The sequence below is a fragment of the Chiloscyllium plagiosum genome, unplaced genomic scaffold (assembly GCF_037043375.1).
Source record: "Chiloscyllium plagiosum isolate Xiang-an unplaced genomic scaffold, Cpla_swu_hap1 HiC_scaffold_5, whole genome shotgun sequence".
In the NCBI taxonomy this organism is placed as follows: Eukaryota; Metazoa; Chordata; class Chondrichthyes; order Orectolobiformes; family Hemiscylliidae; genus Chiloscyllium; species Chiloscyllium plagiosum.
In genome coordinates this window covers 76,042,970-76,068,671 of record NW_028270143.1, presented here as the reverse complement: position 1 = coordinate 76,068,671, position 25,702 = coordinate 76,042,970, and the positions used below count along the sequence as shown (strand labels likewise).

Below are 25,702 nucleotides of genomic sequence, written 5' to 3'. Positions count from 1 at the left end.
GTGCTGTCAAAATAGGTTTAGCAATTTAATGTGCATCTTGCCTGTGGTACCATTGCCACCATAGTGTGTAGGTTGTGGAGGAGTGAACTTGGGGGTGAGATGCTGATAAAGTGGCGACTTTGTCTTGGATACCTGGGCTTGTTTAGGCTGCATTGATCCAGGTCAGGGAAGAGTATTCTAACACACTTGTGCTTCGAAGATGGTGGACAGGCCCTAGTGAGTCAGGAAGTTAATTACTTGCCACAGAATTCCCAATCTCTGATCTGCTTTTGTCGCTACAGTTCTTATTTGACTGATCCAGTTACATTTGTGATGTTAGATAATAAAGAATTCAGCAATGGTAATGCCATTAAGCATTAAGGGAAAATGATTTATTTCTTGTTTGAGATGTTCATTGCCTGTTATTTGTGTGATGTGAATGTTACTTGTCACTTATCAGCCCAAGCCTGAGTGTGTTCTTAGGGCAAGTGACTCCATTGTGTCGATGTTTTAGATTCGATTCCCTATAGTGTAGAAACAGGCCCTTTGGCCTAACCAATCCACACCGACCCTCTAAAGAGTAACCCACCCAGACCCGTTTCCCTCTGACTACTGCACCTAACATCATGGACAATTTAGCATGGCCAATTCACCTGACCTGCACATCTTTGGACTGTGGGAGGAAACCGAAGCACCCGGAGGAAAACCCACACAGACACAGGGAGAATGTGCAAACTCCACACAGGCAGTTGCCTGAGGCTGGAATTGAACCTGAGACCCTGGTGCTGTGAGGCAGCAGTGCTAACCACTGAGGCACCATGCAGCCCTAACTGTTGTATTTGTTTAGGGAGGCTTTCAGGGTGTCCTGTAGCATAGCCTACGCCTTCCCAGTGATCCCTTACCATCACGGAGCTTGGAGTGGAGCACTTGTTTGGGGAGTTTCATGTTGTGTATGTGGACAGTGTGGACCATCTGCTGCAGCTGGTCATGTGACCAGTGCCTCTGCTGGAGATATTGTTCTGGGAGAAGATGTTCACATTGGTGCATTTATCCTACCAGATGACTTGCAGGATTTGTGAGGGCAGAGCTGGTGATAAGACTGCAGTAATTTGGGCTGTCTGTTGTACACGGTTCATGTTTCTGATGCACAGAGGAAGATGGGGATCACAGCTGCTCTGTAGACCATGAACGTAGTACTGGATTTGAGATTTCGGACTTTGAACACTCTATTCCTCAAGCATTGGAGGCTACACTGGCACTGGAATCGACGTTGGGTTTCAGTGTCAATGACTGCTCGCACAGGAGGTATGCGAAATGAGTGACGTCGTCCAGGGGCTCACTGATGTTTGTGGGATCGTTTTGTGTGGCAGGATGAGAGCTACTGGAGAATCTAAGTTTCCCATCTGTTTAGTGTGCGGCCCATTCTCTAATACACCTTGGTGAATGTGTCGACAGTGGTTTGTGGCTCGGTCTCGGTGTGTGCTCACAGGCATGGTCTGCGTCCTGCAGCTTGATGACAGTAGTTGGAGTGGTCTTTTGATTCTGGTCTAGAGGCATTGTAGATTGAACTGTTCCCTACTCGCCTTGTCAGTTGGCTCTACTCCAGTGAGGAGCTTTGTGGAGATGTTGCGGCAAGGTCTTAATCTTGTAAACCCAAGGATTTGGTCATGATTCTCCTTGGCCTTACACACAGATTTCAGGGCTTATCAGCTGAAAGGAAAATATTTTTCTTCTTAAGATTACTTACACAATCTGCTGTACCTGCTGTATTGCTACATTTGTGGTTGACTAGTCACATGGCAACATGATTAAATTCCTTTCTTGAAGAGAAATGGCAGTCTATTCATCTATATGTCGGCCCACAGCCAACGCCTTCATGCTACATGTGAAGCACACCACTACAAAACCCCTTGAGGGTCTGAGCTATTTGCTCCAAAACATAGCTGAAAACTGCCTCACAGTTTGCATGCTTTCAAAAAAAACTGAAGTGTTTCGCTTTTTTGCTGTTGATAGCCATATTTTTGGCCTGCAGAGTTCATGACTGTAACTTCTGGTCGCTAAATATTTACTTAGTTTCCAAGTAATCTATAGATTTGCATATTGCTGTATGGTGAATGATGGTATCTTGAATTTTGATTCGCGAAAGAGTTTTTGCATTTTGAGTGGCATTCTCCATTTTTAAATCTGCACAAGTAATGTTAGAAGCATAAACACATTAATTTCAAACAGATGTGGCGTTTACACAATTTATACTCTATTTAGATATGTGTTCAAAACCAGTAAGGCAGAACAAGCTGAAAATGTTTTTTTTATTTCAGAGATGTAACTTTTACAGGAAAAAAAATGCTCCTTTTATATATAAAAAAAAATTGGGCTGAAATTTTATCCACTTCAAAGGTGAGGAAAGCAACATTTTTTTAAATAGGAAATTAAGTGAGACTTGTAATCCCAAATTTATCAAAAAATGGATCTTGGGAATTAAGGGATTCAGGGTAGTAAAAGATCAGCCTTTATTTTTAAACAGCAGTGCAGGCTTGAGGGGGCCAGTGGCCTACCAGATCCTACTACAATGTTCTTCATTATACAACAATCTAACAGCAGCTAGAAATACAAGAGCTAGAAAACTAGACACATTTGCAACCAAGGGTTCTGCATTTCAATCACATTTTAAATTTAAATTTGAATGTTGAAATTGGAAGCAATTTTTGAGGCCTGGGAATATGACTTGTTACAAAATAGGGGCGGGGGGAAATTACTTTCCTATATGTTTTAAGAAACAATGGAATTTTCAAAAAAATTACAGTGTGTCTGTTTCCATACTAAATGTCTTTAAATACAAAATAACACACACACTTTTTAATTCACGTTCATTCTAGTACAGGCTTACTCTCCTAATAGCTGTCAAGAAAGAAAACTGGAATATAAGAGCACATTTTACACTTAACTTGTGGATCATGTTGTTTGAGGGAATTGCTTTTAGCCTGGATGAAGTCATCTAGTTGGTCCTGCAGGAAATTATTCAAGCAGTTAGTTTGTACTATGTCTATGGATCCGGACATTAAGTGTTGACTTGTGAATGGAGCCCAGATTGAGGAGCAGATTGTACAGTCACGGACGGTTAAAGTGGTGGTAGCCAAGGTGCTCTCAGTTGGTGGACACTGTAAGGTAACTTGCTATACGCTGGAGTGTAAAAGCTGATTAACTAGCTTTCTTTTAAAGTCAAAGCTGCTAAGTACTGCAGCCACAAAGCAAAAGTGAAACTGTTTTGTTTTAATGCTGTTGTTTATCTGCCCTCGCAGAATTACGCCACCTTTAAAGGTTGCATTACTGAAACCGGTTTAGTTCTAGCACTGTAACTGAGGAAGACACTTTTCTTAGAAAGTTTGCTATAGTAAACCTTCCGTTGCTGGATGTTCCAGAATCTGCAGGTTATTACAGGACTTCAGTGAGATAATGATGAAATTGGTGCTATCTGATTGTGTCCATGCACAATCAAATCGCCTGATCCTACTGTCATCATCCAGATTAAGCAATGCAGAGCAGTCACTTCATAAATGCACAACAAGATTGTCAGTATCGATAAGATTCTTTCAAACATAAAATAATATTTGGAGAGAACTTTACAACAAACAGAATCTTATAGCACAGAAACAGCTGGCTGTCAGCTCCGAGTACTTGTCACCTCTTTGCTACCATCTTGTTCACCCCACTCCACTAATTATCCATCAAGAGTTTATCTATTCTCCTTTTGAACATTGATATTAAATCTGCTACTTTTTGCCTTAGAGAATTTCTTTATAACCCACTGTCTTAAAAATAAAATCTCCAACGTGTTGCACCCAAGCCACTGTCAGTAAATTACAACCACCTTTGTATAGACAATAGGTGCAGGAATAGGCCATTCTGCCCTTCGAGCCTGCACCACCATTCAATATGATCATGGCTGATCATCCTTGATCAGTATCCTGTTCCTGCCTTATTTCCATAACCCTTGATTCCACAATCCTTGAGAGCTCTATCCAACTCTTTCTTAAATGAATCCAGAGACTGGGCCTCCACTGTCCTCTGGGGCAGAGCATTCCACACAGCCACCACTCTCTGGGTGAAGAAGTTTCTCCTCATCTCTGTCCTAAATGGTCTACCCCGTATTTTTAAGCTGTGTCCTCTGGTTCGGCACTCACCCATCAGCGGAAACATGTTTCCTGCCTCCAGAGTGTCCAATCCTTTAATAATCTTGTATGTCGCAATCAGAGCCCCTCTGTCTTCTAAACTCAAGGCTTTACAAGCCCAGTCGCTCCAGTCTTTCAGTGTAAGGTAATCCCGCCATCCCAGGAGTTGACCTCGTGAACCTACGCTGCACTCTCTCAATAGCCAGAATGTCTTTCCTCAAATTTGGAGACCAGAACTGCATAGGCATAGGGGTGAGGCTGGGGGAAAACAGCAGCTGTTTTCTTCTTGAGGAATCCATGTGGGAAATACGCCCCCTAGTACACGTTGGCAGCACCAAGAAAGGAAATGTGTGAACTGAAATGGTGAATCAGGAAGTAATGTTTGGGAGTTGCTCAATGTATTTTTCTTCAAAGGGTCTGGAACTTCGAGAAAATGGGAATGCTACATAAGCTAAGAAGAAATGAGGCAAATGATTCTATAGAAGATTAATAATAGTGACTAAAAGAAAGTAGTGTAACAGTTATTTAGAATTAAGCTATATAATTAAATACTCTCTCAATCTGTGTTTCAGTGCGGAGGGATCTGCGTGTCATAGAGTCATACAGCATGGAACCAGACCCTTCTGTCCAACTAATCCGTGCCAACCAGGTTTCCTAAACAGAACAAGTCTCATTTGCCTGTGCTTGGCTCATGTCCCTCTAAACCTTTCTGAGCTGTGTATCTGTCCAAGTGCCTTTCAAACGTTGTAAGTGTACCCGCCTCTACTGCTTCCTTTAGCAGCTCATTCCATACCCTCTGTGTGAAAATGTTGCTCCTCAAGTCCCTTTTTAAATCTTTTCCCTCTCACCTTTAAACCTGTGCCCTCTAGTTTTAGATTCCCATATCCTGGGTAAAAGACCTTTTTGCTTTTCAACTTATCTATGCCCCACATGATTTTATAAACTGCTATAAGGTCACCCCTCAATTTCCTACGCGCCAGTGAAAAATGTCCCAGCCTCTCCTTATAATTCAAACCATCCAGTCTCAGAAACCTCATTTTATAAATATTTTTTGCAATCTTTCCAATTTAAAAACCTCCTTCCTAAAGCAGGGTGATCAGAATTTTACACAGTACTCCACATATGGCCTTAGCAATCCTCGTGTATGAATCGCAGGAAACTGGTATGCAGGTACAGCAGGTGATAATGAAGGCAAATTGATTTTTGGCATTTATTGTTAAAGGAATAGAGTATGAAAAATCGGGAAATGTTGCTGCAGCTGTACAAGGCATTAGTGAGTCTGCATTTGGAATATTGCGAAAAAGTTTGGCCTGGTTGCATTGGAGGCATTTCAGCGGGGAGTGATGAGATTAATTCCAGAAGTTAAGGGCTTGTCTTATGAAGAAGGATTGAGGAGTTTGGGCCTCCACTGTCTGGAGGTTAGGAAAATGAGAGGAGATCTAGTTGAGATATGAAAGATGCTAAAACGGATTGACAAAGTGGATGTCGAAAGGATATTTCCTCTTGTGGGGCAATCTAGAATGAGAGGCCATAGTCTTAGGATAAGGGACAGCAGATTTAAAATGTAAGAAATTATGATAGTCACAGGTGAGCTGCTTGAAGACTGGAGGTTGGCTAACATGGTGCCAGTATTTAAGAAAGATGGTAAGGAAAAGCCAGGGAACTATAGCCCAGTGAGCCTGACATTGGTGATGGGCAAGTTGTTGGAGGGAATCCTGAGGGACAGGATGTACATGTATTTGGAAAGACAAGGACTGGTTAGGAATAGTCAACATGACTTTGTGCGTGGGAAATCATGTCTCACAAACTTGACTGAGGTTTTTGAAGAAGTAACAAAGAGGATTGATGAGGGCAGAGTGATGGATGTGGTCTATATGGACTTCAGTAAGGCGTTTGACAAGGTTCCTCATGATAGACTGGTTAGCAAGATTAGATCTCATGGAATATAGAGAGAACTAGCCATTTGGATACAGAATTGGCTCAAAGGCAGAAGATAGAGGATGGTGGTGGAGGGTTGCTTTTCGGACTGGAGGACTCTGACCAATGGAGTGCCACAAGGATTGGTGCTGGGTCCACTGCATTTCGTCATTTTATTTAAATAACTTGGACGTGAACATGGGAGTTATAGTTAGTAAGTTTGCAAATAACACCAAAATTGGAGATGTAGTGGACAGTAAAGAAAGTTACCTCAGATTACAAAGGGATCTTGATCAGATAGGCCAACAAGCTGAAGAGTGGCAGATGGAGTTTAATTTAGATAAATGCAAGGTGTTGCATTTTGGAAAGGCAAATCAGGGCAGGACTTGTACACTTATGGTGCTGGGGAATGTTGCTGAACAGAGACCTTGGAGCGCAGGTTCATCGTTCCTTGAAAGTGGAGTGATAGGTAGATAGGATAATGAAGAAGGCATTTGGTATGCTTTCATTTGTTGGTCAGAGCATTGAGTACAAAAGTACAAGACATTGGTTAGGCCAATTTTGAAATATTGCGTGCAGTTCTGGTCACCTTCCTATTGGAAGGATGTTGTGAAACTTGAAAGGGTTCAGAAAAGATTTACAAGGATGTTGCCAGGGATGGAGGATTTGAGCTATAGGGAGAAGTTGGACAAGTTGAGGTTGTTTTCTCTGGAACATCTGAGGCTGAGGAGTGACCTGAGAGGTTTATAAAATCATGAGGGACATGGATAGGATAAACAGAAGAGGTCTTTTTCTTGAGTGGGGGAGTCCAGAGCTAGAGGGCATAGGTTTAGGGTGAAAGATATAAAAGGAACCTTAGGGTGAGGGGGGAAGGATTTAAAAGGGACCTAAGGAGCAACATTTTCACACAGAAGGTGGTGTGTGTATGGAATGAGCTGCCAGAGGAAGTGGTGGAGGCTGGTACAATTGCAGCATTTAAAAAGCATCTGGATGGGTATATGGACAGGAAGGGTTTAGAGGAATATGGGCCAACTGCTGACAAATGGGACTAGATTAGGTTAGGATAACTGGTTGGCATGGATGAGTTAGCCCGAAGGGTCTGTTTCCATGCTGTACATCTCTATGACTTCCTTAAAAGAGTAATGAATCTGCGGGACTCACTACATCAGAGTGTGGTGGATGTCAGGATGTTGAGTAAATTTTGAGAAGGTAGACAGAGATTTTAATTAGTTGAAGGATCATGAAGCGTGGGCAAGAAGGTGGAGTTCAGGCTGAGTTGAGATCAGCCATGCTCATATTAAATGACAGAGCAGGCTTGAGGGAAATGAATTGCCCACTTCTGCTCCTTGTTACGTTATCCTATAAATCAAGGGGCCACACTGGAGACTAGAGCTGTCCAACAACTATAATCAATCAGTGCTCGTGCAATGGTGGTTGAGATTGCTGAAAGATTCCCCCGTCCTCCATCATATAAAATAGAGTCAATATAAGAAACAGTTAGTCGGATGAGCAATGTACTTAGTTATGACTGTTGAGTGACTCTCTCTTTCTTTATTTAATATTAAAATTATTAAGCTGCCTTTAGCTGTGAGCAGGTTCTAATGGGAAATCACAATATATTGTGAGAAAGTTGGTCAAAGAATTTAGAAACTTCCAATTGCATTGGAATTGTGGGTAGAGTTCCAGAAATGATCGTGATGAGATTGCTCATGGAACAGCTACACTTAAAATAGCTATATACAAATTTGGCCAGAATTTTTGAAGACAATAAGTAATTGAAGATTAACAGAAGCCTCCACATCCAGTTTTGAGAAGTGAATTTAGCTGGATTTCATTTTTTGTCTGGTTTTATTTCTTTTTGGTTATCACATTTTTTAAAAGAAAATACTTCTGCCATTTTGTTTTCTAATATAATTAAAAATTCTTCGCCCCAACATCTCATGGCTGAAAATAGCACCAATAATAACTTGTTTTTCTAAAAGATGTTTCACGCTATGCTACTTGTTTCTTTCAAACATTTGGACAGCCCAGCTCCAGGATTTCTATGATTACTCACCAAGAACCTCCCTGTGGATCCATTCAGGAAATGGGGCCTGAATGTAACAGTGGACCAATAGAATTATGGAACCAGGAAAATCTGATCTCCCTGGCATTTGCATGTGTATTTCCTTTAAAGATGCAACAACTTTAATATATAAGAAGTTTCTGACCCAACAATACTAAAAATGAGCGAACGTATCAAGCTTTAAGCTTGAAATGTTGGGGCAAAGATTTTGAGCAGTACCCAGTGATTGGGGTGGTATCCAAGTAACTGTCAGTGCTGCTTGGTACAAATTCTGAAAATGCAAGTAAACAGTCAGACATGCAACTAATTAACAACAGAGTTTCACAAGCCCTCAAAAACAGTGCTAACTTAAGCTCTGACAATCTGCACCATACACACTCTACAGCCATGAGTGAGTTGCACAAGTGAGCTTTTCTATTTTACTGACATGGTGTTTATTACAATAGCATCCCGTACATAAGCTGTAAATTGTTCACAACATATGATAGGCCACAGAATATGAGAAAAGTTTAACCACTTAACATGTCTCTTGGGAGTCCTTAGAGGTGTATGGCCTGTAGCCAGGGATGTTGATGAGCATGGAGAAACATTGCAAGATAAAGAATTTATTTTTACTTCCCTTTTAACTAAAGCCCTTTATAGGACTATAACATTCTTGAAAGTGATTGTAACTTCATCAGAAAGGATAATCTAAGTTGACAAAAAGCATTAAAATTCTCTTCAGAACCATTAGTTTGTGCTTGGCCACAAAATGTGGCATTTATTTTGTACTAAATTTGACTAACTGTGAAGTGTGGCCTTATTGAATCCTTTTTTGAATGTATTCTGATCAGTAGAGATATGCATCTTTAATGAGACTTTCAATTCTTCTCTCAATTAAGAAATCCCAAATTTCCTTTGCTCCCACGTTCACAAATTCAAGATCTTTTTTACAAGTCATGTGGTTTGTTTTTTTGATTTAGCAAAATGAATAACTGATACACACTCTGTAAAGACTAAACTGAGTGTCTAGAGCTAACAAGCTGGTGAGAACAGCAGAGTTGGTTTTGTATTGTATTGAATTGAATTGAATTTATTGTCACGTGTACCGAGGCACAGTGGAAAGCTTTGTCTTGCGAGCAATACAGGCTGATCACATAGTTAGGTAGCATTGATAAGAAAATAATAGGTAAACAACAGCAAAAAAAACACAGGTACAGGCGAATGTTAAAGAGTTTGAGTCCATTCAGTATTCTAACAACAGTAGGGTAGAAACTGTTTTGAAACCAGCTGGTGCGTGTGTTCAGGCTTCTGTACCTTCTCCCTGATGGTAGAGGTTGTGGGAAAGCATTGCCAGGGTGGGATGGACCTTTGAGAATGCTGGAGGCCTTTCCTTGACAGCAGGCCTGGTAGATGGATTCTATAGATGGGAGGTTGGCGTTTGTGATTGTCCAGACTGCATTTACCACTCTCTAACAGTCTCCAATCTTGAATGGTACAGTTGCTGTACCAGGTAGTGATACATCCAGACAGAATGCTCTCGATGGTGCACCTATAAAAGTTGGCAAGGGTATTCGCCGTCATGCCAAATTTCCTCAGCTGCCTGAGGAAGAAGAGATGTTGTTGGGCCTTTGTAACCAGTGCGTCCACAAGAAGAGTCCAAGAAAATTTGTTGTGGATGACCACTCCCAGAGCTTGATGTTCTCCACTCGTTCCACCTCTTGCTGTTGATGTATAAGGGGTCATGAGTAAAGTTCTGCCAAAAATCAACAATGAGTTCCTTGGTTTTGCCGGCATTGAGACCTAGGTTGTTCTCAGTGCATCATTTTTCTACGTCTTTCACCTCCCGTCTGTAGTCTGTTTCGTCACCATCTGAGATTCGACCGACAATGGTGGTGTCATCAGTGTTGAAACTTTATTGCTGGAACAGCACAGCAGGTCAGGCAGCATCCAGGGAACAGGAGATTCGACGTTTCGGGCACAGGCCCTTCTTCAGGAATGAAGAAGGGCCTGTGCCCGAAACGTCGAATCTCCTGTTCCCTGGATGCTGCCTGACCTGCTGTGCTGTTCCAGCAATAAAGTTTCAACTTTGATCTCCAGCATCTGCAGACCTCACTTTCTCCTCGATGGTGTCATCAGTGAACTTGTAAATGGCATTAGTCTGGTATTTGGCGATGCAATCATGGGTATACAGTGAGTACAGTAGGGGGCTGAATACGTACCCCTGGGGCTCCAGTGTTGAGTGTTACTGAGGATGAAATATTGTCCCCAGTCTTCACTGATTGTGGTTTGTGGGTCAGGAAACTTAGGATCCGGTTTCAGAGAGTGGGGCTTGGTCCGAGATCACTAAATTTAGTAATGAGTCTCAAGGGAATATTAGTGTTGAAGGCTGAACTGTAGTCAATGAATAGGATTCTTACATAGCTGTTCTTGGTGTCAAGATGTTCTGGGGAAGAGTGAAGGGCAAATGATATGGCATCTGTCATGGATCTGTTGGTCTGATAGGCAAATTGGAGTGGGTTAAGAGTAGTGGGGAGGCTGGAGTTGATTAATGCCATGACCAGCCTTTCAAAGCACTTCTTGACCACCAAAGTTAGGGCCACTGGGCGGTAGTCATTGAGACATGCTGCACGGCCCTTTTCAAACAGGTAGGGACAGTGGCCTGCTGCAGGGAGAGGTTGAAGATGTCCAAGAAGACCTCTGCCAGTTGATCTGCGCATGCTCTGAGTGCACAGCCTGGTACTCCATCTGGTCCCATCGTTTTCCTTGGATTCACACAAAGGAAAACTGATCTGACCTCTGATGCAGTGACTGTTGGGACATATTTGTCAGTACTTGTCAGAATAGGTGTTACCTCTCTGCTGACATTCTGCTCAAAACGAGCATAGAAGGCGTTAAGATGATCGAGGAGGGATGTGTCATCGTCTGCTATCTTGTACTGTCTCTTCTTTTAGAACCTGTGATGTCATTCAGTCCTTACCATAGTTGCTGGGTGTCTGTCTGGGTCTCTGGTTTGGATCGGTATTGGTCCTTGGAGAAAGTGAGGACTGCAGATGTTGGTATTGGTCCTTGTCTGCCGTAATGGCTCTGTGAAGGTCATTCTGGGATTCCTTATATTTGAGTGGGTCTCCTGATCTGAAGGCCTCACGCCTGGTTTTTAAGCAGGTTCTGTATGTCCTGATTCATCCAGGGTTTCCTGTTGGGGAACACCCTGATTGACTTCCTCGGTATGCAGTGTGTTGAAATTCCTAAAATTGGAGCGAATACATTAGACTTACAACTAATTAAACTATCAGAGGTACACACTGGTACTTAGTCCTCACATTACAGGACTGCAATATATTAATCATGTTTAATTTTAATGTTGAGTTCTTTTGACAACATTTGCTGATCTGTTAAGGCATATTATAATACTGTTTTTGTTCTCTTTAGCAATTTCCTCAGTATGGTGGTGCACCAGGAGCACCTGGTGGTGCAGGATATCCTGGAGCTGGGGGTCCAGGATATCCAGGAGCTCCCGGAGCTGGAGGTTATGGAGCATTCCCTGGTCAACAGCAGGACCCACTCTATGGATACTTTGCTGCAGTAGCTGGTCAAGTAAGTTTACTTTTACTAAATTAGGACTTGCAAGCTTTTGAAAGCCCAGGAACTGTTTACAGAAATGTTTTTGCATTTAATGTACCAGCTAGGTAGCTGTCGACATACAATCTCTTCCTCTGCTAAGGTTGCTTTCACTTTAGTTTGTAACATCCATTCAATGCATTTTATTTGAGGCATGCTGTCACAAGTGTGAAGGTGAGAGCAAGTGAATTTTCAGGGCAGTTAAGTACAAGAAGCAAATATTTAAACCACACACTACAACCTTGAATTGACTCAAAATAGCTGAATTTTCTACTGTGATGTTATGAAAAAGAAAGGGGTGACAGAGAATTGGAATTTGCTCTCGTCTCAGTGTAAAAGTTAAAATGGCCACAGATTAAAATAAGAAAGACTAAGCTAATATTAGTAGCAATCCTGTTAGCAGTGCAATGTAAATTAAACCACAAGCTGTATTGTATTCTAAATCTCAACAAGGAGCAGACAGACATTGGAAGGCTTTGAAGGTGCATGAATAAAAGATTCATTGCATTTAATGTTATCAATGAAGGGTATGCATTTCAACATTGGAGCTCAAGGAGAGGGGGACTATTGATCAGTATGTGAAGAAACAGTCACATCTAGCCAAATTCTAGAGTTTGACAACTGAAAGATGCTCAGTGATTGATTGTCTTAGGCATAAGAGATCCTGCTATGAAACCAAATCTACTGAGGAGATGGCTTTCTTCTAAAAACTAATGCATGCAGAAACTGAAGTCATCAGTCATTACCTAGGGCATATTCATGGAGGAGCAGATGAGGCTTTACTTTATGTTGAGACACATTCCAGGACTAATTAGAACATTTATATTGGTGTTGAAAAAGGAAGCAATACTCACACAAGGGGCAATAGAAATATCAAGGCTATAGGGAAGGATATAAATATTATAAAAGACATCACACAATAAGTATGGCCAGTCTGGGGAGTTGGTGGGTAAACTTCAAGAAGCTGAATCACTTTGATTCTGAACCTCATTTCTAAAAGGTTGGCGTTGTCAGGTGTCTTTTTTCACATGGGTTTGCTCTCAGCAAAGCTGACTTGTTTTCTACTACACAACATTTGTTTTCTGCTACTTACACTTGCTATTCACATCTTTTTTGCTTCTAGATATTTCCTTTACTACCATTAGCTCTCCCTTTGTCTTTTGTTCTCACCATCGATTCCGCTTGTTGCTGTTCCCCCTTTGTCAACAGCATAGCAGCCTTCGTTTTCCAGCATCTTTCAATTCCAATGAAGAAGTCTGTATTACTCTCCACCGATGCTGCCAGTCCTGAGTTTCTCCGGCACTTTTTTATTTCATCGGCTGTCTCAGTAGCCTCTTCTTGCAAGACATCTTTTTAAGGTGAATTCCATCAGGATCTGGGGTCTTTTCAACCCGCTATTCCAACAATTTATTCAGACTGCAGATGTTCTTTAACAACGGACAATAAGCTAATTCTGCAAAATAAAACAAAACAAAGCAATTTGTACATGTCGAAGACGGTTGGAAAATATTTAATACTAACATCAGAAGAAACTTACAACCTGTTTTCTCAACCCCATTTGTTAGAGAACCAAAACTAGAGAAATATCCCTCTGACCCCAGCATTTTAAAAATATCTTTCAGTACAGAAATAGGAGAAAAGGGCAGATAACTGCGTGGCTGGTGAGTTGGTGCAGCAGGGAGGGTTTTAGATTCCTGAAACACTGGGATCATGTCGTGGGGAAGCTGGGACCTGTGCGAGGGGCACAGTCTGCACTTGAACTAGAATCAACATCATTGCGATTGGGTTTACTAGTGATGTGAGGAAGAGTTTAAACTAATTTGACGGGTGGGACAGGGTCCTTGAGCTTTTGTTCATTAAGGGCACAGCAGATTTTAGTAAAGGAACAAAGAGAGAGGATACTTCAATGGAATAGGATAAGGCTGAATGATCTCTGCTTTATTCCTAGGAATATAATGAGTAAGTCAGAGCAGTTAAGGGTATGGAATTGTGATGTTGCCATCATGGAGATGTGTTTGAGGGAGGGACAGAACTGGTAGCTCTATTCTGGGTATAGTATCTTCAGGCAGGATAGGGGAGGGGTAAAAAGAGGAGGTGGTGTCAACTTTATTAATAATGAATGAGGGGCATGGACAGGGTGGATAGGAGGCAACTGTTTCCCATGAAGCATTAAAAAGGTAGCACAGTTTTAAGGTGAAAGTTAGGAGATTTGAGGAAAGATGATTTCACCTAGAGAGTGGTGGGAATCTGGAATGCACTGGCTGGGAGAGTAGTTGGAGCAGGAAACTTCAATCACAGTACTTGGATCAGCACTTGAATTATCATGTTGTAAGAACAAAGAAAATTACAGCACAGGAACAGGCCCTGCTGCCCTCTAAGCCTGCACTGATCCAGATCCTCTATCTAAACCTGCTGCCTATTTTCTAAGGATCTGTATCCCTTTGCTCTCTGCCCATTCATGTATCTGTCTAGATACATCTTAAATTACACTCATTCCCGTCCCTATCACCTCCGCTGACAACTCGTTCCAGGCATCCACCAACCTCTGCGTAAAGAACCTTCCACGTATATCTCCTCTAAACTTTCCCCTCTCACTTTGAACTCGTGACCCCTAGTAATTTTAAAAGGCATGTGGATGAGTATATGAATAGAAAGGGTTTAGAGTGATGTGGGCCAAATGCACATGGGACTAGGTCAGATTGGGAAGCCTTGTCAGCACTGACGAATTGGACCAATTCAGTCTGTTTCTGTGCTGTATAACTCTGGCATTATGTCCTGAGGAAAGAGGTTCACATCCCATCATGACAGATTGTGAAATTTTGAATTTAATTAAATATTGTAAAATTAAAATCTAGTCTAATGGTGAGGTTGGCAGATTTCCTTCCCTAAAGAAAAAAGTGAATCAGGTGGGCATTTATCACAGTTCGCCATAGGTTAGATTTTTAGTCCTGGATTTTTACTGAATTCAAATGTTTGCATTTGCCAAGGTGGGATGGACCCATGGTGCCATGACTTCAGAAAAACCTTGAGGTCTTGGATACAAGTTCAGTGACAATTACCACAAAACCACCTACCTTGATGGTCAACACTCTTTATATAATTTAGTTATCTGCCCAAAAGCTCTGGCCAAGTTACCTTACATCAAATACATCTCTGAAGTGACTTCCAGACTACTCAGACTCCTTGGCATCACGGTAGCCACAAATCTACCAACACAGTTAAACAGCAACTAATGAACGTAAAGGATCCAATTGAAACAACCAGCAAAACGAACATAATTTACAAAATACCTTGCAAGGCTATAACAAACACTACATTGGACAAACAGGCAGAAAACTAGCCACCAGGATAGATGAACACCAACAGCCACCAAAAGACATTACCCATTTTCACCACTATCCTTACGTACAGACACCACTTTGACTGGGACAACACATCCATCCTTGGACAAGCTAAACAGAGACACACACGAGAATTCCTCGAAGCCTGGCATTCTAACTGGAACTCCATCAATAAACATCTACCAGCCTCTGAGAAAAAGAACTGGAAGTGATATCACCCACCTTAAGAAACCAAGACACACAAATAGAAAGTGGGACATAACACCAGCACTTCACAGCAGGCTCACTGATGATGTTACCTAGTATGGTGGCGAAACATCTAAAAACGAATCTTCCAGTTCAGCAAGCAAACTTAGATCCAAAACCCCAACTTGAGCTACAAATTTTCTCAAAAATCGCGAGTTATCTGGCATTCTGATAAACAATGTTGGTCATTGGAAGCTTCAGATGTAAGTCTGTGTCCATTTCCCCATCTGACGGAATTGGAATTTCATACAACCTCATTTCAGGTTACCAACCTCGTATCAGTTGGTAACAAGCTTCTGTGGTAACTACTCACCTTTTTATTTCTGGGTTTAGCTGCTGTAATACACAGTATTTTGTGGTCATGCTGCCAGACATGCTGAGTTTCTCCAGCATTTTGTTTTGATTTCTGTGTAATATTGTTGCTTCAACATATTTCTCTTCCATTTCATTACTGATTTGTATTATGTCAACAAATGGTTCCGTTGTCAAGTCAACTTTTAAATTCTTAAGGTGCACTTTAAGTTTTTAATAAATTTTCCTATTCCAGATCAAATAATAACTTTTGCCCAGTACTACTAAAATTGAAAGGAACGGCTGGTGGGAGCAGGTTTGTCATGGAGAGATTGAGTGAACATGATTTGTGCATTAGCAATTAGTTGTAGTCCATAAGTATTGCCTTAGGGAGTGTTTGGTTATGTACGTTTTAAAAATTGGAGTATTTTATGCCACAGAAAACTTGACTAATAGCCTCTTCATGAGATGCAATCCAATTCTTTTGTCTATTCCCAATTTTAGAAATGATCAATTCTCCTCTGAACTTTTAATAAAGAGACAATAGATTCTTGAAATGTTTAATGAATTCTGCTTTAAGTACTGCCTCAAAGCGAAGCTGTCATGTTTTAACAAGCTTTCCTAAAGCTTCTTACTTTTCATTTTGTGTGCTGATCTTGTATTCATGCTGTCTGCTTACTGATTTTATGACCCAATGGAAAGATTTTTATTTAAATTGTTGAACTCTTCATTTTGAGACCCCCTTTCAGTTCTGCAACTTTTCTGTTATGAGCAAAAACTCCAGTCTTCCTCTCCTCTAGTAACTACATTCCTTCATTTTCCTGGTACCATCTGTGTCCCTTTTTGCACTGTCTGTATAGCCTTGACATCCTTCCTAAAGTTGGCTGCTCAAAACTGGCCATGCTATGATTGCAGCAGAAGTTTAGCATTGCTGCTTTGTTTTATCTTCATTACACCAACTTGTAAACCTTAGGATTTGTCATATTCCCAGTTCAGGATCTAGTTTGGAACCAATAACTTTTTTGTTTAAAAATGTTCAAAAGTCCAGGTTTTTAAAACTTTTTTAAATTCAATCACGGGATATGGGCAGCACTGGCTCGACCATCATTTATTGCCCATCTCTAATTTTCCAGAGGTCAGTCCAGAGTCCCTATTGCTGTGGGTCTGGAGTAACATGTCGGCCATACTGACTAAGGATGGCAGATTTTCTTCCCTAAAGGACATTAGTAAATCATATGGCTTTGTTTTCTAACAATCAACAATTGATTCATGGTCATTATTAGACTCTTAATTCCAGACTTGTATTCAATTCAAATTCCACCATCTGCTGTGGTGGGATTTGAATCTGGTCCCCAGGTCATGCTGAGTTTCTGTATTAATAATCTAGCCTCCCCTCGCTGAGTAAATCTACAAGATTCCAGTTTTAAACACCAAAAAAGAAATTTCATTGCACATTCAAAAGTAAAACAATCAACAATGCTTATCTTCTCTGACATGCAACATTAACACAACATAACTATGAATTAACAAGATAACTGTGACTGAGCGTGCACACTGCATAGTAATTGGGAAATGTGACCTAAGACAGATTCCATTGATATCTCGGTAACCCACACAGACGTTAATAATCCTTGAGATACATGATCTCGTGAACACAGTCTCCTCATGAAGAATTTCAACACTTTCAAAGATGTAGCTTCTGAACTCCCTTCAAGTTCAGTCCTTGCGCTGTCTCAGTGAGTGTGCTATCTGAAGGTGAGTAAGCTCCTTCCCTGAAATTGTTGTGCCACAGGATTCCTGAAGCTGTACTTCACCTGTTGATGGGTGTAGTTCAAGCTTTTTGCTTGAACTAGTTTCCCTGAGCTGCCACTATCCATGAGTTTCTCCAAACTCCCAGTTGCACCAGGCTATAAGTGGCTCCCAGAGTTTTTTCTGAGTCCTAACCATCGTTGGAGCCAGCAACAGCATCACCTTTATTGCCCTGGAGCATCGGTATCAACTCATGTCCAAGTGGTTCCATCCCTGCCCAGAAAAGTCTATTACAGTGCTCCAACAAAACACAACACAATCTGGAGGAGTAACACTTCACCTTTACAGCCTTTGGGACCCAATGTTGAATTCTACAACCTCAGCACAACCTCTATCTTCCACTTTTATTACATTCCTTCACCCCTACCCAGAGTCTGTCTTGTTGTCTTTACTCAGTAGAGCGGACCTATTTTCTTCATTTCTCATGTTCATGTACACTCTTTTAACAATAACAACCCCTTTGTCTTCTGGGCACCAACTCTAACATTAGCATAAGAGCCAACAATATCCAGGTGCTAACAGTTCCAGATAAAATATCTGATTCAATGTTAACTGTTTGTTTCTTTCTGTCCACACATGCTGCCAGACCTGCTGGGTTTCACCAGCACTTTCTGTTCTGAATTCTGTGTAATATTGTTTCAAAATATTTCTCTTCAGTTAGAACACTCTGCTAATGTTGGCACATAGTTCCCTTTGTCAAGTCAACTTCTAAAGATACTATTTACATTTTAAAAAGAGTTTACATATTCCAGTTCAAGTAACTTTTACCATATTCATAAATTGAAAGGAATGGTTGATAGAGGGGTGGTGTTTGTGCATGACACTGAGAAATTGAGTGGACGTATGTGTTTTAGTGATTAGTTATTCTCCAGAAAGTTTAGTGAGATGTGTGCAATGGTAAAGTTAGTATGTGTTGTTGCAAGAATGAGGAAGCAGAGAGAAGATGGTGGCACTTAGCTTTTGTGGAGTTCAGAAGATCATTGACCTCCTCCATGCATTGCTTTTAACCTGGGATGCTGCCCTGACCCAGGCTGCTATCTGGGTCCAGGCTGGCTGTGCCTGGTGACATGGCCTTCTGTAGTAGTCTGCTCGAAAAGGGACAGCCCACCTCTCCTCTGCCCTGCCACCAAGCTCTCCAGGTCCATGCGTTTGAAGCAGAGTGCTCCCACTGATTTGCTGTTTATTTTGGGCACATGAACAATTTCTTCCCATTGTTTATTCTAGTTCAGAATTTTGACTATTTTAATGGTGAACCTATTCATGAGGTTGATACTGAATGTAAGGAGTAAATTATTTTATGGTTCATTGTAAAATTGATCTAATGAACAAACTTTAATCCTGTCTGATTTTGTTACTGCATGATATTTTTAATGTTCACATGTACATTATTTACTGATTTTAGCTATCTACTGTATTCATGTAAGGCAATAAGTTATTCTTCCCATGTTCTACTTTTAATTTTTAATTCTATCTCTTTTAAAACAATAATCTTAAATCATTTTGGAGACTATTCAGCCCATTGACTCTGGAAAATATCAAAATCCCTATGATAAATTTGTATTAATCAGGACCTAATAGTAGGCCCAGGCCTTGTACCCCAATGGCATTGTTCATGTGGATGTGTGATTTGTCTCTTGTAGGATGGTCAGATAGATGCTGAGGAACTTCAGCGATGTCTTACTCAATCTGGCATCAGTGGCACCTACAAACGTGAGTTGTAAATGTTTCATAACATACACTGAATACTGAAATACAAATCTTAGTAAGATGACAGTCAAACCCAAAAAGCAAAAAATAAATTTGAAGCATGTCAGCTATTTTTATGTTTCTGATGTTCACTATTAGCCGACTGTGTCTGTTCCCTGTCTCTGAGACTTTGAAAAATCAGGTGTTGAATATTGTTAATGACTATGCAAAACTCTAATTTGCCTGTGGTCCTTCTGACAGAGGTTGTCTTTCAGGGCTGTTAGTAACGACAAGTGTTGTATTTTGATTAATATTTGCTCTTGTTCTAATTGAATCTTCCTGCCCTTTTGTATGTAATCTAATGTACAAAGGAAATCATGAATAATATGAAAACCTTTCAAAAACTGCCATTGCACTTTTTTTTTTGCAAATGGGCTAATTTCCTTTTTGAAATAAAACCTGACCCCAGTATACTCGGTTCAAATTTGTTAAACCAACATGTCTAAATTTACTTTGTCATTTTACTCATTTGGAAGCAAACCTATCACTGAGTCAGAAAGCAGTTTATGTCCCACTCTAGAATCCGAATGTGTTCTCGAGTGACCTTACATTCAATACTGAGGGAATGCTTCACTGCCAAGAGTTCTTCAACCAACACCGCCCAAAGGGTAGATTAACTAACAACTAATTGCTGTTTATGGGATCTTTCTGAAAACAAGATGTCACTGCCACCACCACCTACACATGCACTGAATTACTTTTTTTGAAAGGCACTGTGTGCAATACCTGTTTGAGACTTTTTGAGGCAACGTTTAATGTCTGTCTGCATCTACACTACATTGTACAATTAAAAAATCCACATAACTCACTCTCATTGACTTGTAATATTCCAATTTTTAAACAACTGATGAATCATCCTTAACATTTCTTAGTATCAAACAATTTATTTTGGATTTAAACTGTTGCAGCTGTTTTGTTTGTCATTTTGAGCTTCAATTCATAATTGTTAGAAGAAATGAATTATCATACAAGGCATGCAATTTTTGAAACCTATTCCAGCCATTCTACATTTAGGTGGTAAAAACATACACGAAGCCACTTCCTTACACATAATACTTTTAGTATGCTTTGGTTCCATTATGTTAATATTTGGCTTAGTAAAAGATGTGTATTATTCTTTTTGTGCAAAGTTTAGATTTCAAATTCATTACAAGTCCAAATTACAGTAACATTTGTAGTTTGTTGGCTTGTACAGTTCTTGCATTTTGTTTGTGTTTAACAACTGCTTCTCTCAAAATCCCTTCCATTGTTGGAGCCTCCAGGGTGGAGAGATAAATGGGACGGGGTTGGGGCTGGGGAGAAGGTAGCCAAGAGTACAATAGGTGGACGGAGGCGGGGATGAAGGTGATAGGTGAGAGAGGAGGGTGGAGTGAATAGGTGCGAAGGGAGATTGGTAGGTAGGATAGGTCAGGAGGATGGTGCTGAGCTGGAAGGTTGGAACTGGAGTAAGGAGGGGAAATGAGGAAACTGGTGAAGTCCACATTGATGCCCTGAGGTTGAAGTGTTCCTAGGTGGAAGATGAGGCATTCTTCCTCCAGGCATCAGGTGGTGAGGGAGTGGCGGTGGAGGAGGCCCAGGGCCTGCATGTCCTCGGCAGAGTGGGAGGGGGAGTTGAAATGTTGGGCCACGGGGCAGTGGGGTTGATTGGCATGGGTGTCCGGGAGATGTTCCCTAAAGCGCTCTGCCAGAAGCCGTCCAGTCTCCCCAATCTCCCTGTGGCTACCCTCTCCCCAGCCCCACCCCCCTCCCATTTATCTCTCCGCCCAGGAGGCTCCCTGCCTTCATTCCTGATTAAGGGCTTTTGCCCGAAACATCTATTTTCCTGTTCCTCGGATGCTCCTGACCTGCTGTGCTTTTCCAGTACCACACTAATCTAGACTCCGATCTCCAGCATCTGCAGTCCTCAATTTCATCACTCAGGATGAAAGGATTTCTTCCATCTCTATCCTAGAAGACCTATCAAGATTCCTTAGACTGTGACCCCCTGGATCTGGACTCCAAAGTCATCAAGAACATCTGCAATTACCTTTTCTAGACCTATTAGAATTTTATAGTTTTGAGATTTATTGCATTCCCTCCAAACCCAAAACATGGATAAGGAGACCAACACTGCACAATATTCTGGTGTGGTCTCACCAAGGCCCTGTACAATTGCAGCAAGACATCCTGCTGTTGGATTCAAATCCTCTCGCTATAAAGGTAGTCATATATTTGCCTCCTTCACACCTGCTGCAGCTGCATGCTTACTTTCAGCATCTGGTGTACCATGACACCCAGGTCTCAGTGAACTACCTCCTTTCCCAATCTGTAACCATTCAGAAGGATGATAATACCCTTTGCTATAAGTACTCTGGTTGCATATTTTAAAAATTCTCTACACATTCAAGAGCTAAATTTGGATCCTGTATACCTTGTTGGTGTCTGGAAAAATATTTTTCCCTCATCCAACATCATTAAAATAGATTATCTGAAAATCCTCTGATTGCTATTTTCACGGAATTTTCTTGCATCCAAATTCATTTCCACATTTCCTGCATTAAAATAGTGACTACATTTCAAAGGTACTGCATTGGTTGTTACAATATTTGGATTTACCCAAGGTGAAAGCCACTAGATGACAGGTTTTTAAAATAGTTAAAACTGAGCACTAGATTAAGGAATACTGTAAAATGCTCATTGAACACAGGAGAGCAAAGTAATAAATTTGATAAACACTGATCAACTAGTTTGTGGACAGTTATAGTCTTTACTCCACAATGTACATTCTGAAAACTGATTACATGGTGAATTCTATATGGTGTTCTCATAGTTGTTTCTCTGCAGCATTCAGCATGGAGACCTGCAGGCTAATGATTTCCATGTTAGATGTATCCTTGAAATACTAAAGTCTTCCACTAATGCAAAATGATACTGGTTTTAAAATATGAACAGTCATGTTTGCTGTGAGATTGATCAGTTTAATTTTCTAACATAAAGGAAAGCTGTTCCATTACTTGATTGTTTTATGTGCAGAAAATGGCAATAACTTTGCTTCCTTATACACAGGAGGTTCACAGGCAATCACAGAATTCGCAAAGAAATTGGATGGGCACTTTAAATAAACTTTTAGGGCTACAGAGATAGAGCATTGGTATAGGACTGGCTACATTGCCTAACAGAGAGCCAGCATGGAGTCAGTGGCCCAGATGACCCACTCCTGTGCTACAAAGAGCATCAGTGAACCTAAAGCCTTGGCATTTTCAATCAACCTGTTCAGATGTGTTATTGCACAATTCTGGAGCAGACGGAACTTGAGCCCAGGTTTCCTAACCCATGACATCATAGATGGGCATCTTGAGAATAAGACATGTCCCACAGGCAAGAAATCCCAACGGATCAAACGAAATCTATCCGGCTTCTCCGACCAATAAGGTCACTGAATTGGGATGCCTTGCCCTGTCTGAACTTGCCAACCAATTAGATGCTGGCAGTCACTGAGCAGCAGTGTCCCAATGAAGGCTTGGCTTCCCATCTGAATGGTGCAGAAGGTGAGGACCTGTGAAAAAATGAAGGATTTTTATGGGAGATGACTACAGGGTTGGGGGATGAAGAGTGGTCAGAGTTCTTCCCTTCCTTCCTCCACAGCCCCCAGCTGGATAGACCAGCCTGCTTTCCCAGTCAGGAAGGCAGCCTCTGTCCTTGCCTATCAAGGACAAGGTTTATTGGGCAGGTTGAGGCCTTTATAATTGGCTGTTAATTGTTCGAGGCTTTAAGTGGTCATGGTTGGGAAGATCAACCAAGGATCATTTTGCCCAGCAAACATTGGATGAGGTGACAGGAAGTGGGTGGTTATCTCTCCAGCGCAATCCTGTAAGATTTGCCCTTCCTGTTTGCTCCCCTGCCACTTCCAGTGTGCAATATTCTACCCCCCAGAGGTGGCTCACATAAACAGAATATAAAAGCAGGGGAGTTATGAAGTTCCAGCTCCCAGTTCCTGCACAAATTCACCGGTCAATATTAAATTATATCAGCTGTTTGTATGTAGTCTGTGTTCTGTTACATCTCCACTGTTTGCCACACTGCCTCTAAATTTTTTTTAATGCATTGGAATGGTGGCTGGATTAAAATGTATCTTTGCCATTAAATCAGCAGCAAGTAAGAAACATGTGCCTTCAGATTCACAACTGCGTAAAGGTGGTGTGCAACAGGCAAAGTATTGTTCTTGGTGGATTTAGAGGGACTAGGAACTGCTTTTCTTCCACAGGGAGCTTGGTTTATTGGAGGAGGCTGAACTATTACACTGAGCTCAGATTGTGGCTCTCCAGGAAGCTGATGATCTGGTTGTCCATGAGAAAGAGTTGGGTTGTAACTGGCCTAATAAAGACCAAAGGAACAGAGTGAACAAGAGAACAGAGAAAAAGTCATCTCACCTGAAGGCATCATAAGCAGGATATAGGAGAGATTAACTGAAGGCAAGTCAATGGTGAGACTGAGTGTCAAAGAACACCAAGGGCAGGCCAAGGCTGATGGATGGAGGGTCAAGAATGATTATTGGCAAGTTGAATGTTAATGTGAGGGGAAGGGTGGCTGCGCTGATAAATAGTCAGCGAGATTGATAGAGATGGTTTAAAAGTCACAACAGTCAGGACTGAGGGTGTTGGAGTGAAGCTCCAAGGTGAATCAATGCACAGGGTGATGGCTTGCAGCTGCAGGGTTCATTGTGGCAGCTATAGATTGAAAATTCTCTTTAGAAAAGCAGAGTGATGCTGCTGGCTTGCTAAAAGCTTTGCCCCTCTAGGTGTTGTTTAAGTAGGACGCTCACACCTTTGCCCAGGATGAGGTAACAGTGGAGTCAGCAAATTTGTACCTGACCCTCATCGCACAGCAAGCTGGGCTCCTCAATGGGCAACAGCAGTTGACAAGTCACGATGAGATTGCGTGTAGTCAGCAGTCCCACTCACTTCTGGGCCTGTTGCTGGGACACTTGCTGCAACAAGATTTTGCCCCATGTTTCAAAGACAAATTGGAGGATATACATGTTACCTGTACATTAACAAATTGAAGTTGTTTTGATAATTAGCTGAGAATGATGCTCAAAACTGTGTGTTGACACCATCTGAAAACATAACCACAATTTGATTTGTGTGCCATGGTATAAAAGTCAAATTAAATTGATTTATTTTCAAATGATTTATAATCTGGTGCAATCATTGCCAATGACTGGACAGTATAGTGCATAGTCATTTCATGGATCATTGGTTCCAACCAGTCTGTCTTGGTTTTTACATTACGCACATCCCTCTGGCCATCTAACTTTGTCTGATTCTGTTAACATATATTAAAGTTATTTTCTCATTCATATACTCAGTGCAGAGAAGACCTGACTCCAGGTTGGTTACACACTATACAACTTGTGCTTGGTAATGTTTTACTTTTTAATTTGCTACACACTGATTTTTCTTTTGCAGGTAACTTTTGTCAAGTTGCTTCTATAAGCTTTGCATTCATTGATTAGTACTATATTCCAGTTGTTAAGTAGTAAATGATCACTGTCAAAGGTTTTATTCCTTAATGGTAATTGCTAGCGAGATATGTCCGGTACAATGGGTTTTCCAGAATTCAAAGAGCTGTGGACAGTTTTGAGTAACTGGCGGCAGAACTTTTCTACATTTGACCGAGACAGGAGTGGAACTGTAGAGCCCCAGGAACTACAACAAGCTATTGGTGCCATGGGTAAGTGATAGATTGATGCAGTATGTTAGTCTATTCTGAGGAAGGGTCACTGGACCTGAAATGTTGACTCTGATTTCTCTTCACAGATGCTGCCAGACCTGCTGAGCTTTTCCAGCAATTTGTGTTTGTTGTTGATTTAGTATTTTTTTTAACTAACCTCCCCAGACAATGCAGAAACATAATGTGTTTGTCCCATGTGTGAGTGTCCCTTCAGGGCTTGAGTTAAGAAAAAATTCAATGTTGACACTCCAGTGAAATACTAAAGGAGTGCTCCATCATCAGAAGTGCCACACTTTAGATGAGATGTTAAAATGTGGCCCTATTTTCCTACTCTGATGAAATAAAAGATTTGCTACACTATTTCAGAGAAGAGTTATCTCCTGATCTATATTTAATATTCAATCAACAACAATTATTCAGAATAACTGGTATAATATGCCTGTATGTTAATTTGCCGTGTGCATATATTGCAACAATAAATATAGATTAGATTCCCTACAGTGTGGAAACAGACCCTTCAGCCCAACCAGTCCACACTGAGAAACCCAACCCAGACCCATTTCCCTCTGACTAATGCACCTAACACATGGGCAATTTAGCGTGGCCAATTCACCTGACCTGCACATCTTTGGACTGTGGGAGGAAACCCACGCAAACACTGGGAGAATGTGCAAACTCCACACAGACAGTCACCCAAGGTTGGAATTGAACCTGGGACCGTGGTGCTGTGAGGCAGCAGTGCTAGCCACTGTGCCGCTCTAATACTTTCGTATGAATAGCTGATGGTCATGAAAATTTCTGTGCAAATCCAAATCTTAATCTTAGCA

The 25,702-nt window shown here is 41.2% G+C and overlaps 2 protein-coding genes across 3 annotated transcripts in view; one reads left to right on the top strand and one right to left on the bottom strand.

Moving 5' to 3' along the window:
* Positions 1 to 25,702, top strand: part of LOC122549976 (sorcin) — a 46,503-nt gene that overhangs the window by 14,112 nt on the left and 6,689 nt on the right. The window contains exons 2-5 of the mRNA XM_043690297.2: positions 11,542 to 11,706; positions 19,058 to 19,127; positions 21,987 to 22,030; positions 24,728 to 24,875. Coding sequence (XP_043546232.1) covers positions 11,542 to 11,706; positions 19,058 to 19,127; positions 21,987 to 22,030; positions 24,728 to 24,875 — 427 coding nt within the window. The remainder of the gene's footprint in view (positions 1 to 11,541; positions 11,707 to 19,057; positions 19,128 to 21,986; positions 22,031 to 24,727; positions 24,876 to 25,702) is intronic.
* The window catches only part of dus3l (dihydrouridine synthase 3-like (S. cerevisiae)), a 46,036-nt gene continuing 30,525 nt past the window's right edge, over positions 10,192 to 25,702 (bottom strand). The window contains exons 13-14 of one of the 2 annotated variants that reach the window (XR_015757223.1): positions 12,901 to 13,183; positions 10,192 to 11,357 (exon numbers count right to left, since the gene is read on the bottom strand). Coding sequence is in view for 1 of the 2 variants with exons in the window: in XM_087987323.1 (XP_087843449.1) it covers positions 13,138 to 13,183 (46 nt within the window). In the remaining variant the exon portion in view is untranslated. Of the gene's footprint in view, positions 11,358 to 12,892; positions 13,184 to 25,702 lie in introns of those variants that run through there. The other variant, XM_087987323.1, reaches the window with a different exon arrangement.